A 14,965-nucleotide genomic window follows, 5' to 3' on the forward strand; every position below is an offset into this window, starting at 1 on the left:
ATGTTTTAAAGTGAAATGCCACTTTAACTTAACGTCAACCCCTGCATCACATACTGTGCTGTGATGAGAAATGAGAACTAGCAACATTGTAATGGGTTACTGGCAAATACCTTAAAATAAATCCCTACACACACACACACACACACACACACACACACACACACACACACACACACACACACACACACACACACACACACACACACACACACTATGATTATATTACATACACTTCATTGATCAGCAAGGAGAGGGTCAAATGCATACTGTGTATAACGTATGTTTGTGTATACAGTACATACAAGCACGTCATAGCTGCAATTTAGCCGCATAAAGTAAAATCTACAATTATTCAATCAACACTGGCTTACCTATTCTCCGGGGAAGGGAGTTGGTCTGTTGGCTGTTTCTTGTGTTTCTTGCCTTTCTTACGGTGTTTCTTGCCCTGGCTGGTGGTGGGGGGGTTGCTACTGGGACCACTGGCCACAGCTGTCAAATAGAACAATAATACACCACTACATTTAACCACAGTCTAATCCACAGCCAGCAATCAAATAAACAATTCCACAACACAAAATGATAAAACATAGGGCTGGGTGGTTTAAAATCTTGACTTATGACCTGTTTGTGAGCAGTTATGTGTAGTTTGATATAATCGATGTTGGTCATTTGTAGGCTACTGTACGGCTAGGAAATAAGGACAAAATAAAATATCACAATATTGGGGGGGATGACATAATCATGACAATTCTTGCTTTCACAAAATATGACATTTTTGAATTTTGATAAATAGATGTCAGTAATGCCAATATAATAACTAAGACAAATGATGGAACAGCTATAACAGTTAGGTAAGAGAAAATAACATTGCTTTACAGTAATGCAGCCTTTATAACCAGTAAAATACTACATTTATGTCATATCATATCATGATATTACAATATTCCAGAAAAGAAAAGAAAAAGAGGACAGTTTGGGGGGGGGGGGGGGGGGGGGGGGGTATAGGATTTGCCTCTATATTGGGAAATGAGTGAGGACAAAGTGCTGATATAGTTGTGTATTATTTGCAATAATAATGTGAAGGTGTCAAAACAAAAACATCCTAAGGCTAAACTGCCACTAAATGGTCTCATATCACTTTATTGCCCAGCCTGTGTGTACAGTTACTTTGCATACGTGTGTGGCATAGAGTTATAATAAGAGGGTGTGTGGTTATGCATGTTGTGTGTCGTTTGTGTTGTGCATTATGGGTGCAATGTGTAGACATGGTTTGTGTGTGGTTATGTGAGTCATTTTAGTGACAGCTGCAGCTGCTTACAGCATGCTAGTAGTACTGTTAGCCTAGCCAGGCTAACCAGCCATTGCCATGGTGTAATGATGATGAGGGAAGCCATACACACTGTAAAACTCCTCAGTGTTCATTTATCCATTTATAACTCAGGGTTTTTCTCAAGAGTGACCAATCCCAGAGATGAATAAACACCAGGCATTTTACAGTGATACAACAAACAGACCCTCTCCCACAAACCACCGTCTAGTCAGTCAGTATGAGAATCGTTACCACCATGAAGTACAACACCAGAGCTATAACATTAGAAATAAGAGTTGTTACCGTTGAAATACATTACCTATCAACATCATGCAGCCTCAGATCAGTCCCCGGCCCCGGGTTAACGTTAACCGTTACAGCTAGCCTGTGTGTTAGCCTAAGCAGTGTAAAACGACAGTTTCTTTACGTTGACAATACACAAACAGCGTTTAAAGTCATGGCTCAGACAGCTCGTCATGCAACACGTATAGTGTACACGAGCACTGTCTTTCTATTTATAGTGGAGTTTTATTTATATTTTACCCACCGTTCATGGAGATCATGAGGACAGCTGGCTCTGCGCGCCCCTCTGCGCATGCGTCATCGAAAGTGTCCGGATAGTGAAGTTGGTTGGTTGGGTGCTTTGCTCTGCCTCTGCTCTGGCAACCACTATCCATTACCATGTTACCATCACCATCATGGACATGATTACCATCGCAACTGTCCCTCCAGCCTATGGGATTAAGGCTCTGGCTCAGCCTCACACACACACACACACACACACACACACACGCACACACACACACACACACACACACACACACACACACACACACACACACACGTGTACACACACACACATCCTCCAACTGATGTTAATGTGGTGGTAGTGTGATTGTTAAAGTGATTATTATTATTCTTTTTCAGATGAGGGTACCAATTTTACTACTATTACTCAATCAAAGACAGCTTCACATCGAAATAAAGAAAGTGGCAGCAGACCTGAAGCCCTCTGGGCATTTGTTCCAGATATGTGGTGCATAAAAATGCTGCTTCCCCACGTTTATACAGTACTGTAAACTACAGTAGCAGGATCCAGACAGCAGTCAACATTGGAGCTGGAACATTATGAAACTTGAAGCTAATAAATGGCCTTATTGCCGCAATATCAAAGAGCCACAAAATATCTTTACTCTTGGGAGGTGACAGTGTCTCAGGAGATAGAGTAGTGGCCTCTTGGGAATCTGAAGATTCCTGGATCAATCCCCGGCTCCCCCTGGGCTTAGTGTGGAAGTGTCCTTGAGCACATCATTTAACATCAAACTGTTCCCATAAAGCATACATGGGAAACTGAAGGCCCGGGGGCCACATGCGGCCCCCACCTTCACTTAATGCGACCCGCAGGTTAATACCGGAATACTCAGGGGTGAGATGCCGTGGGCTCGGTTGGGCTCGGCGAGCCCGCGTGCGCCTCGCCGCCTCACGTGCAAGCACGCGCACGTCATGAATTCAGAGGGGCACCACTTCTAAAATCCATATCACACCACTGGGAATACTGATATATTACTGATTTCAGCTGTTACAATTCCAAACATGACCTGCTTTAATTCCGTCAGTCAATATTAGTAGCTTAATGACTTGTATAGTAGTATTAAAATGGATCTTTTTATGTCCAATGTATTTGTATTTTAGGTTCATAAAGTTAACATGAGTATTTAACTAAATGCATTTGAAATTAGATAAAAAATTTACATTTCAGGATTCCAATTCAAAAACAACAAAAAAATAATTCAGGATTCCAATTCAAAAGAAGCAAAAATAGCAGATCTACAAGCTCAAAACGCATCGCAGTGCTATTTTTGCTTCTTTTGTATGAGATACTAGAATGACAAAGTAGCACGTAGCAATATGCAATGTGGCCCTCTGGAGTGAAGGTGGAAATATCGTGGCCCTCGCCATCATCGAAGTTGCCCACCCCTGCCATAAAGTAATGCACATTGCATGCAAAGCACTTTGGACAAAGGCGCTATATAAATTGCATATGGGATGGATGTTATAAATAAATTGTGGGCCCAGCCCTGATGATCCAGAAAGGATAGAGAATGATAACCACTGCCACTGGTCTACACTAGGCTACCTTTAATAGTATTAGTTTCAACACGTTGTGAACTGGTAGGTACACTGTCATACAAAGTAGCTATATAAATTAGCTCACAGGCCTGTCATTAAGTTTGCCTCGTCTCAACTGTAGGCCTATACTCGCTATTTTCTTATACATTCAACAACAAAAAACTACTAAGTCTCTGCGTTTTACACATGACAATTGAATAGCAAATAATTGCAGAACTCTAATGATTCCAGCCTAGGCCAGAGGAAGGGATCAAAGACACATCAGTGAAGATGGACCCTCTGCGTTTAATCGTTCTCATTAATAGGCCCATGTTCTCAACCTTTTCAGGCCGTGACCCAATAATAATATTTTAACTGGGGACCCCCCCCCCCCACCACCACCACCACCACCCTGACGAGCACTAAGTAATCTAAAACCTGAACTTTCATTCTGAGATTCTTCTCGTCATCATGTCTTCTGTAGTCAGACTTCTATTAATAAACAAAGACAATTAGAACAAGCCAGCTCTCCCACGCATGCAACAGACTACAGCAGCCATAGTGATAAAGATTATATTTTAATAAATAGTAAAAGTACAGCACCATGTTAAATTACAACTACCACAAAACAACATTACAGGGTACAAGAATAATATACAAAATAATTATCCATCATGATAAAAAAATAACCATATAAATAAAATAACAGGACACATGGGCAGTACTTTGGGGTGGGAGTGGCTCAGAGGTCTACCCCTGAGCCACCCCTGGCCGCAGGCTCCCCCAGATTGACACTGAACAGGTTGGTGCCTTGCATGGTTTCCTCTGCCATTGATGTATGAATGTGTGCATGAATGTAATGCACAATCTCTGTAAAGAACCTTGGACAAAGGTGCTATATACAGTAAATGCACCATTTTACTTATCAAGTTATCTAACCATGTACCGGTATCTATCTGTGTATCTGTCTCTCTCTCTGTCTGTATGTCTGTCTCTCTCGCTGTTTATCTGGGTTCTTCTCAATAGTTATTTTTCTCCTCTCTCACTTGTGTCTCTTCTACATAAAGAAGAGATGCGTTTTTTGGGTGCGCCCATAACCGAATGGCTAGAGAGGCCATCTAGGAAAAGAGATTTATGTGTCAAAGTGTCCCTGACAAAAATACCAAACCCCTAACCCCTCCCAGGACACTGTATTAATGGCACCCACTGCTCCTAATAGTTAGGAAGAGTAAATGTGCAAATGTGACCCAAAACAAATCACAAAGAAGTGGAAACCATAATTATTATTATTCTACCATAGGATGTGAAACTTGCAACTAATAAAAACAACTCTCCGCTGACAGTGACATTCATCAGTTCGGGAGTATGTGGGTGGAGTGGATTCCTCTCTGTAAATCGTGTAAAAACCAATTACCCGTAGTTCCGGCAATTATAATTAAAATACAAGATTAATGCTTTTGCACTCTCAGCAAGTGCTGTGACTTTTGCACCTTATCTCGGATTCCATAGTGTCGGGAGATGGACGGTCAGCTGCCGTGTCCAATAACTCAACAGATTTCAAAACATACATCACTTGTTCTGACAAAATACTTCCACAAAGGATCCACTTCATGTGGCCTCACTCCAAGCTCCTTGGGGAGCCTGCTCTCTCCTCATCTCCTCAACAAGCTAATTTAAAAACGGAGAAGTCCTTCAAGATGGCAGAACTCGATCAATATCTGTATCGTGGCTGGAGGAAGGAGTGAGGACACAACAATGTAATATTGAGACGAACCATGAGTATACCTGCCTTTCTATCTGTCTTTGGCTGATCTCAGGTCAGTAGTAACAGGGTCATGTTGTATAGTTTGATGTAACATTAAAGCCAGCAGACCAGCTCTGTTTGTCATGGCTGTTCTCAGGTTCCTTTCCTGTTCAAACAACTCGTCCAGCTTATACCACTGCAAGAGAGAGAAAGTGAGCAAGAGAGTGAGAGGCTGGCAGAACCTCATTAGACCCAAGTTGTCAACATATTTAACATGATAATGAAACATTTGCTCATTAGTCATTTCTATAATCAATCCGAGTTTGATTGCCAAACGTGTGAATATCATTATAAACATAATCTCTGACAGATTGTTATAAACTAGAAAAGTGTGCTCCAGGGCGGGTTGCCTACACAGGGCCCCCACACTTTGGTCATAGCCACTTAGAATGGGATCTGAAAAATCTAACTCATACTTCTTGATCACATGACCCCAGAGATAATGTGTACCGTTTTGTGAGTTTTTGAAGAAAATCTGTAGGATTCATGTGGTATTTTGTGCAAAACGGCCACCCCTACAAACTTTGGAAGCCAATCACAGGCAATCGGAATGGAATATCAAAAATGTGTATGTCTTGATTACATGACTAGGAGATAATGTGTACCGATTTGTGTGATTGTTGGACAAATCTGTAGGAGTAATATAAAAGAATGTGTGGACTCTAGGGAGTGTGTGTGCAAAGTTTCACCCCAATTGGTCCAGTTATAGGTAAAAACATGAATTGGTCTGTTATAGTGCCACCATGAGGCCGATAAGAAAAAATGTGGCGATGTCTGATCCAAATGTCTGATTTCTTCCTACTGTATGTTTTCACCCCCGGACAGTGGCGAAAACATAATCTCACAATAATACAAAATAAATTATTCATATTGTCAAGTGTATCAGCTCCGCCACCTGCCACAGCAGGGAAGGTGTGTTCTCAGAACGCAGAAGCGGAATATTGTTGCTGGTGTGAATTTGGCATTTGGCAACAAGATTAATATAATGAGCAAAAATAAATATTTCAAGTGCAAATACTGTTAATAAAGTTGAACTGTTAATCAAGTTTTATTGTGTATAACTTTACAGTTGTATTAATCAAGTTTTACTGAGTATTCATGTTTTGTAATGATGTTAATAAAGTTTCATTGTATATTCATGTTTTTGTTGTATTGTTGTCCTACCACTCTGACTCTCTCAAGGTCGACTTCGGCTCGTCTGAGTTTTTCCCAGCAGTAATGTTTGTTACATTTCCTCTTCGACACACGACAATAATCTCCTGTCGCCTCAAACACATCTTTCACTAATGGACAGCCACACACCTCGTCTACTGGAACCTATAGACACACGCGCGTGTGCGCACGTACGCACGCACGCACGCACGCACGCACGCACGCACGCACACACACACACACACACACACACACACACACACACACACACACAAACAGACAGACAGACAGACAAAGAAAATAAAGTGAATACGTTAGCATGTCCTACTGTGTTTTCTACACGGTTTCTCACTCAGGTAAAGTTTTATTTTATTTATGTATAACACTTTAGATGAATAAATAATGCAGAACAACAGGAATGTTTGTGTGATGTTTGTGTTTGGAGCATGAGAGTGGAGCAGAGCTGTGAGATTGTGTAACCAACACATTAGCTGTTCATAGTCTAGTGTTCTATGATAACATGATGGATAAAGTCAGGAGTTGACTCTCTGTGAGAATGTATACTAACGGACGACAGACAGAGTTGACTCACTTCTATTATTGGAATTTCAGCAGCTCTCCGGCGGCAGTGGAGACTGCACAAACAGATGCTTGCACTACATGAGAGATATTAACACTAGCTGGGAAGAACTCTGTGACTATATCACACTAGGCTGTATGGGCATCCACGTTTCTCGATTATTGATTCTCAGCCTACTATGTCACACAATTTTTATTTTTTATATATTATTTTTTATTTGATTTTATAAAAGACAATACAAGACGGTATACAAGTTGTACAACATATTACGGTAGGCTACTTGATGTCATGGGCAGTCATAGTCTATGACTCATAAAGAGTCGAGATGACCCGTAATAGGACCCCAGATGTATTCATATGTTGCAAGACTGTCCTGTCTGTGGCATCGCAGCCTCTCCAAATGTATTAATGATACAAACTCATTAAGCCATTTAGTGAAACTTGGAATGACAGCAGTCTTCCACTCCGTTAGAATGATTCGTTTCGCAATAAGTGTACCAAGCATAAGAGTCTGCTGGACCGCATATGGCAGAGCGAGAGAGGCTTCGGAGTAACCAAACAGGACAGTTAGTGCGTCAGGTTCAATATGAGTGCGGTATACATTGCTGTTCCATGCAAAAATACTTTCCCAGAATGGGACAATCCTTGGGCACGACCAGAACGTATGTCCCAGCGTATGTCCCAGCGTGCCCCCAGCGTCACACAATTTATTAAACCCTCAACAAATACACTGTCGTCATCTGTTGAAAAGCTGGCTATGCAGTTACAGAGAGGAAACCTAAATTGATTTAATGGATTTCTGGAGTTGTCAGCAGAGTCGGAGAGGAGGTCAAAGAGTTCAGGGTAAATCAACTGTCAGCGATGGACACTGTGATCATCGCATCAGTGGACTACAAACAGCCCCCACAGCAACATAACAATGCAGCTCCTTGTTTTCTTTTTTGGGGGAAGTGAGTGTTGAGTGTAAGCGCAGCCTTGTGTGGTCAAACTAATGTCAAACTAATTGACGTGTTTATTAGCATCCTCAAGCTAATGAACATGTTTCAGACAAAACATGTGCTTCGTCATCCTTAACACGTTGCTCCTGTTGTTTCACAATGTTTGCACTAAACATTTATTTTTTAGACCTGACTGTGCAGTCACTAATACTGTACATCTGGTCTCTTATTACAGTACCTTCTTGCAGTTGCCAGCACCTGCACTAAGCTTTGGTTTACTAATTCACAAGTTTATTAACGTCTTCTCTCGTCTACTCTACCAAGTCTCCCTCTCATCCTTGGGGTCCAGTGGAGATGGCTTACCTTGGGGTCTCTGGAATGTTCCGGACAGAGCACTTGTAGTCTCTTACAATACGTTTTACTCTGGGGGTTATAAACATCACAGAACAGTCTGGTCGCACTGCAGGGAGACAGAGAGACAACAAGGGACAGAATGACATGAGATGAAGAGAGAAGCAGATTTTATTTGAAAAGCAGGGTCCTACATTAAGTTAACAGCCATGTACAGAATGTACATTTGAGTCAGTTCTCTCCTTACCCTTCTATGCGTGTTGGGTACATGGAACCAAACGATGTTTGACTCTCGTACTGAAACAACAAGTAGTCATGATGAGCACAACAACACTCAACTGATAAGCATTTTATTTGACATGAGCATGGCATTTTTGTAATGGTTTTTACATTGGATGACATTGTACTGTCAGTTAATGAAAATGCTTTTAGATTTTTGTTTAGTTTAAAATAAACATTAGCTACCAGACAGACTGACTAACCTTAGCGTAGCATCGTTCCATGTGTCGCAGCGCCACCTTGGGGTTGACAGGGTGACTACAGGAAACACAGAATATCTGAAGGTCTGTGTCATCTTCTCCCTCATTCACCTGAGGGGTGGAGAAAGAGAAAGAAAGGGGCAGAGAAAGAGGCCAGATAAAGGGAGACATCAGAGGTCAGAACATACTTTTTCTGAACTTGGACCATTCTGTCATACTCTTTCAAAATCCATGATATTGTTAGCGTTCTGTTTATGAACTGTGCTCTTCAATTTAACCCAGATGTTTTCTATTGGACTCAGTTCTTTAAACGTTAATGGCCATGGCAGAAACCTTTGTATTCAGAACCATTTCTGTAATTATTTTGTATGTTGGGCTGTTGTCTAACTGTGAAAAAGACTCAGTTCTTGGGTGTAGGCATTGATATTTTGAGATCAAATGTCCTGATACTTGATAAGACTATACAGATCAGATGATCTTGAAATGCACCTTGGGAACCAACGGTTCATGGGCAGAACTAATACTTCTGGTTCTGGGGAGGTGAGCACAGTCACTGGCAGTAAAACTGGTTATGGTGGCCTTCAGGGACCCTGGGGCAGGTGCTTGCAGGTTCTTTTTATACGGTACTTCCCCAGGACAACACCCAGCATATCAATGCTGCACGTGGCCAAATAGTTCAATCTTTGTCTTACTGTATGTGACCATGAGGATGATGACTCCTCAGGCACTCATTAATAAAGTTAATGAGTGCACATCTATTAGTATATAGAAGTGCCTACAGTATTTGTGCCATACTGTATTTAGCCATGTATTGATGTTTTTAGATTAGACATTATTAACTGAGTTATGCAGCTTTACAACCATTTGTTACCAAGGAGTGGACAATTCCCTAGCTTCCATGGTGATGGATAACAAAAAGATTTGACATAGCATTTATCAAGACTCTCTGTCTGTCTGTCTGTCTGTCTGTCTGTCTGTCTGTCTGTCTGTCTGTCTGTCTGTCTCTCTCTCTCTCTCTCCTTGCCTCCTCATCCTGTTGTACTTGCTGTTGTTTGGCCTTGGCAATGATTCCCTCCAGTTCATGGAATTTCTTCTCCATGTTTGTGAGTCGTATCCTAGCGTTGTGTTGTTCTCTACGGATGCGCTCCAGCTGTCTCCTCCCAGTCTCCTCAGCAACGCATGGACTCTGCTGCCACTGCTGGATCCTCTGTGGCAATATCTCATAGATTCGACTGGAATAATAATAATAATAATAACAATACTGTTATTAATATTGATAGTAATATATACTATTACTACTATTAGTATTACTACTTACTATAATAATTATTATTATTATGATTGTTATTATGATGATTTATTATAATTATTATTCATAATCAAAAATATGCATGGAAGTAAATTAGATCAGAGCAACAAGATAGAGAGATAACTAGCAAGAGGCGGGAGCACGGGGTCTGCCGTTACATTATGGTAGTTGATGCAAAACAAAAAAAGTAATACTGTTAAAGGGATATTTCAATTTCAAACGTGTTTTTGCGATTACTTTTTTCATTAATTTAATTAATTATTTTATTCTATTACTTTTTATTCATTTAAAAAAATATATATAATAAATAAATAAATAAAAGAAAAAGAAATTGAAACAACTAATTAGGAGGGCAATCTATCATGGTTAAAATGGAGTTTGAAGTTACAATGGGTTTGTATAAGAAGGGGCGTGTCTGATTAAATGAATATCAAATATCTAAATACTGAATCAAGCAACTTAAAAACTGTCCGGGGTGTACACAAAAGCCTGATTAGATGTTAAAATTACCCCAAAGTGAAATATCTCTTTAGCCGAGAAAGAGGAACAAAGAATAGCAAAAAATAAAGGAAGTACATTTAAGGGTAGCAGAGGTTACTAACTTGGCAGCTAGCTTCATGCCACAGTCGTCAGAACAGTACTTTGAGTTGGTTCTAGCGAGCTCAACACAGCCGGGACCGAGGCACTGTCTCACGGCTCCTACCACCTCCTTCCCTCCAACTCCTGGTTCTCCTCCTCGCTCGCTGTGGCGAACTTTCTCCTTGTGGCGCTGCTTCTGTTTGTGTCGACGAACCTTCACTTCCTCCTTTGCAACAGACAGAGACTTCTGAGGAAGAGAGGAGAGCTTTACATTTAGTGCATTCTGAAATTGTGTTGCTGTAGTGTGTGATGTAGTATGTGTGGTGTGTATATGTGGTGTGTATGTGTACCTTCTTATCAGATCTTTTTTCTCGTCTCTTAACATGTTTGACTTTGACAGCCTTCTTCCTCCCAGAATCATCATCCTCACTGTGCCAAACCTGCAGAGAGAGTCAGACAGATACATTTTTACCTTTCCATTTTTTCTTCAAAAAACTTCAAAACCCACCTAATTCCCAGCTCAACAAATAAACAATCAACGAATTAAAGATATTCTAGCATAAGTTTTGACATTAGTTAAAGCTCCACCGTGTAATATGTGGTTAATTTGTGTAAAGAGGAAGTATTACCATTACCATGTCCTTGTAGCCTGCTGCCTGGTACTGCTGGTAGAGTTCTATCTCACTGTCGCTGAATGCATCGTCGTCCTCTGACAGATGCCCTGCCCCTCTCCTCTGGATGCCCCGCCCCCTGCCACCACTTCCTGCAAACTCCTCGTCCTTAACACGCAACATCTTCTACTCACACACACACACACACACACACACACACACACACACACACACACACACACACACACACACACACAGGCATCCAAATACTTGAATAACTTTTTTAGTTTTTCACCATTATATAATATTTGTCAAATAGCCCCTTTTCAAGCAAATTACATGATAAAGAAAAGTACGGTATCAATAGGTAAAGTAACTAAATTTCAACATTATGAAACAATAATACCAACAGTGACTAAATCGTGTTTCTTTTCTTAAATATTTCTCAATATCATTACGGTCCAATCGTATTCATGTACTACAATGTAGCTAACATTCCAACGGGGTGTCATTGGACACTGGTCTTGTGCACACTATGGTGGATCAAGTCATGGCTCATCTGAAATTCACCACCATCAAATAGATTTGCAGCTGAAATTGGCATAAAAATGTTACAATGACACTGAGTAGGTTTATACAACCACACTAAATACAAATTAAAATGTTAAATATTAGTCACTGGGTGGAAAAAGACTAGGTTAGACTAGACTATACAGACATGATTGTCAAAATGAACAGTGCTTTCAGGTTGTGCACTGGATCTAAGTTCACACTAATAATAATAATAATACGTTCTTGAGAATGAAAAGTTTACAGTGTTCCTAGAAGATGTTGTACTGACCCTAGCCCTGACTTCACATTGCCGGAGTCGACATTTCTGTCGGATCTTGTTGGGACCTCCAAACTTCTTCATATCTTTACAGAAATCACACTGAGCGCAGTCCTCTGTCCTCAGACATGCCTCGCACTCCCCACACATCCTGGCCGAACGCTTTATCTACAACAATGACATTTAAATTGGTTATTATGAAGTATCATAATGTGCTGAATCAATATTCTGGAAAACATTAAGGAAACATTCATCCAAACATAATAAGCAGATGCAAACCTTCCAAAGCTGAAAGCCATAGTAGCAAGGGTGAAAACAAATGTCCATTTGGGATCAATAGATTATAATTGATATATTGAATAGCATACAACCAATGCATTTCTTCTTGCAAATCCCAAGTACATCTTTATACTGTTTTACTATAGCGTTTCTCCTTTCTTAACTGTTTAGTGTTTGAGGAATTTAAATAGAAAGAATTAAAAATAAAAATAAAATGTTGTATTGAACAACAATGCTATGCTATGGGTAAGATGTAATAATAAACGGTATATGAAAAAGAATAATAGCAGGTCAATATGAATAAGAGTAACTGGACCCTATGTATAGCATCCATGCAAAGTTCTTAACTAGTCCATAGATTACTAATTAAAGAAGACAGTATATCAAAACCTGATAGCTCTTATTACACAGCTAATGAGTAGTCATTGAGTTAATTAGTCAATTAGCCACTTAAACCCAAGCATCTGTATTTGTGGATAAACCTTCACAGGAAATAGCAGATCTACTTAATGTGTCACATTGTGGCGTGTTGAGAGCTTTCTTTAAGATTGGCTTTTTTCAGCTGAAATGTTTAATGTAGAGCTAAAACCAGAAAAGACACTAGTATGAAGCCCTGAGGGACTCAACCATACAGTATACAGTAGGGTTTAAGTGGTTAGTGGGCAACCTGTGATCCTCGTCGTCTCTCTGTCGTAGGGTGAGTGAGGGCGTCATCATCCTGCTCCGCCTTCTCCTCCTTCTCAAGCTCCGCCTCCTTCTCCTTGGTCTTCTTGGTACGGAACTTAACCTCCAGGGAGCCATCTTTATCTGGAATACATTACGTCACTTTAAAATACATCTTTATCTGGAATACATTACGTCACTTTAAAATACATCTTTATCTGGAATACATTACGTCACTTTAAAATACATCACATTACGTCACTTTAAAATACATCTTTATCTGGAATACATTACGTAACTGTAAAAAAAACACTTCATTCACTTATATATATATATATATATATATATTCCGGATGGTGACCCGTTTCGAAACGGGTCACCATCCGGAATCAATGGGGGTAAATTTACTCGAATCAAAATTTTGTCTTAGGAATGTGACAAAAACCAAAAAATATTATTGAACTCTACTCTCCATGGCCTGAGTAATCAATAGAAAAAAAGTCATTTTGGGGGTGAACTACTCCTTTAATATATGATAGTAGAATAGTGATTAGTGATTAATGTATTGAGATATTATTACATTATATTTACCTCTACAGGAGTGACAGTACCAGACTCTGATGGACTTTGCTAGTCTCTCTGAGATTCCAATACATTCTCCATGAAACCATTCATTACAAGAATCACAGCCACTAAGGGGGGGGGGGAGAGAGAGAGAGAGAGAGAGAGAGAGAGAGAGAGAGAGAGAGAGAGAGAGAGATATGACTGACTATCAGTGTGACTGTTTGAGAGAGACAGAAAAATTACTGCAGGCAGAGAAAGAGTGACAGTGACAGACTGACAGTGACAGAGTGTGTTTTTACATCATAAAGCAGTTAATGTCTGGTTTCCTGCAGACACAGTAGACAGGTGAATGGCTGGTCTCCGTGGAATGCTCTTCTTCTTCTTCTTCTTCTTCTTGTTTATGTTCATCTCCCCCTCTTCCTCCTCCTCCTCCTCCTCCTCCTCCTCCTCCTGTTTCTTCCTCCAGAGGAGCTGGCTCTGCCCCGGTCGCCTCCTCATCCTGTCACACAAGAGAGAGACAGGCATAATAATGTGCAGACAGACAGACAGACAGACAGACAGACAGACAGACAGACAAGAAATGCATTGCGAGACATGATAAACAGAAACAAATGAAGGTGGGAAAGCCAGGCAGATGCATGGACATGCCAGCAGATTTTTTATTTGTTATTTAAATAAGGGTATCAAATATTTAGACACATGCAGAATATAAATCAGAGAAACAGACCTACCTAGGCCTGGTCTACTGTGAATAAACTAGGGTTCCATTCATTTACGTGAGAAAAACGTGCTTTAATGTTCTGGTTAAACGGGGTTGTAATGAGGATGCGGCAGTCTGCAGATGCAGAAAATAAGGGATGCAGAGAGAGAAGAGAGCATCAGTCTTTATTCATTCAACTCACCATCAGCAGCCAAGGACGTAGGTTTAAAAGACCTGCGAGAGAATGGACGCTCCCGTTTGAGGAAATGTAGGAAATAATATGTTCTGCGTTAATTCCACATCTCACATTTGTTGTGATTTCAGTGATTTCTTTCTTCTTTTTTTATCTGAGAATTCATAAGGTTCCGCTCGCTATCTTCTTCTACGCTCCAGTTTTAGCTGGTGGTACACCGCCCCCTACCGTGGCAAATCTGAATAACCGACATTCCATGCTGTTTATTCAGTGGTTAAACCAATAAAGTATAAGGGTTCAAGTTGAACCGTTCAACTTCTCACACTTTTACATGTTGTCATTCGTCAACTTCAAGGACCCCTACATTGACACATAGGCCAATTAGCCCGTGGACCCCCATTTGAAAAGATATGCCAGGGACCCCGTCCCCCATAGAGAAGGTTTGTACAGTGATTCTGATTCCCAACCATTTTCATTTCAAGGACCCCAGCCAGTTTGACATGCATTAGGAGTAGG

The 14,965-nt window shown here is 40.5% G+C and overlaps 2 protein-coding genes across 4 annotated transcripts in view; both read right to left on the reverse strand.

The window, feature by feature from the left end:
* The window catches only part of srpk3 (SRSF protein kinase 3), a 33,858-nt gene extending 31,939 nt beyond the window's left edge, over window positions 1–1,919 (reverse strand). For 2 of the 3 annotated variants that reach the window (XM_080734067.1, XM_080734065.1), the window contains exons 1-3: window positions 1,857–1,919; window positions 1,629–1,706; window positions 372–489 (exon numbers count right to left, since the gene is read on the reverse strand). In XM_080734067.1, coding sequence (XP_080590193.1) covers window positions 372–489; window positions 1,629–1,641 — 131 coding nt within the window. In that variant the 5' untranslated portion in view covers window positions 1,642–1,706; window positions 1,857–1,919. Of the gene's footprint in view, window positions 1–371; window positions 490–1,628; window positions 1,714–1,856 lie in introns of those variants that run through there. The other variant, XM_080734066.1, reaches the window with a different exon arrangement.
* Window positions 1,920–5,211: 3,292 nt separating this feature from the next.
* cxxc1a (CXXC finger protein 1a) lies at window positions 5,212–14,707 on the reverse strand (the record flags this gene model as incomplete). Its single annotated transcript, XM_080732711.1, has 14 exons — window positions 5,212–5,358; window positions 6,387–6,539; window positions 8,256–8,352; window positions 8,491–8,540; window positions 8,726–8,833; window positions 9,747–9,954; window positions 10,634–10,857; window positions 10,961–11,050; window positions 11,246–11,407; window positions 12,063–12,218; window positions 12,997–13,136; window positions 13,584–13,684; window positions 13,856–14,055; window positions 14,678–14,707. The coding sequence occupies 14 exons, from the start codon at window positions 14,705–14,707 to the stop codon at window positions 5,212–5,214; spliced, it is 1,866 nt and encodes a 621-aa protein (XP_080588837.1).
* Between the last annotated feature and the right edge of the window lie 258 nt (window positions 14,708–14,965).

Source organism: Nannobrachium achirus, assembly GCF_963921795.1.
Source record: "Nannobrachium achirus genome assembly, chromosome: 9".
NCBI lineage: Eukaryota > Metazoa > Chordata > Actinopteri > Myctophiformes > Myctophidae > Nannobrachium > Nannobrachium achirus.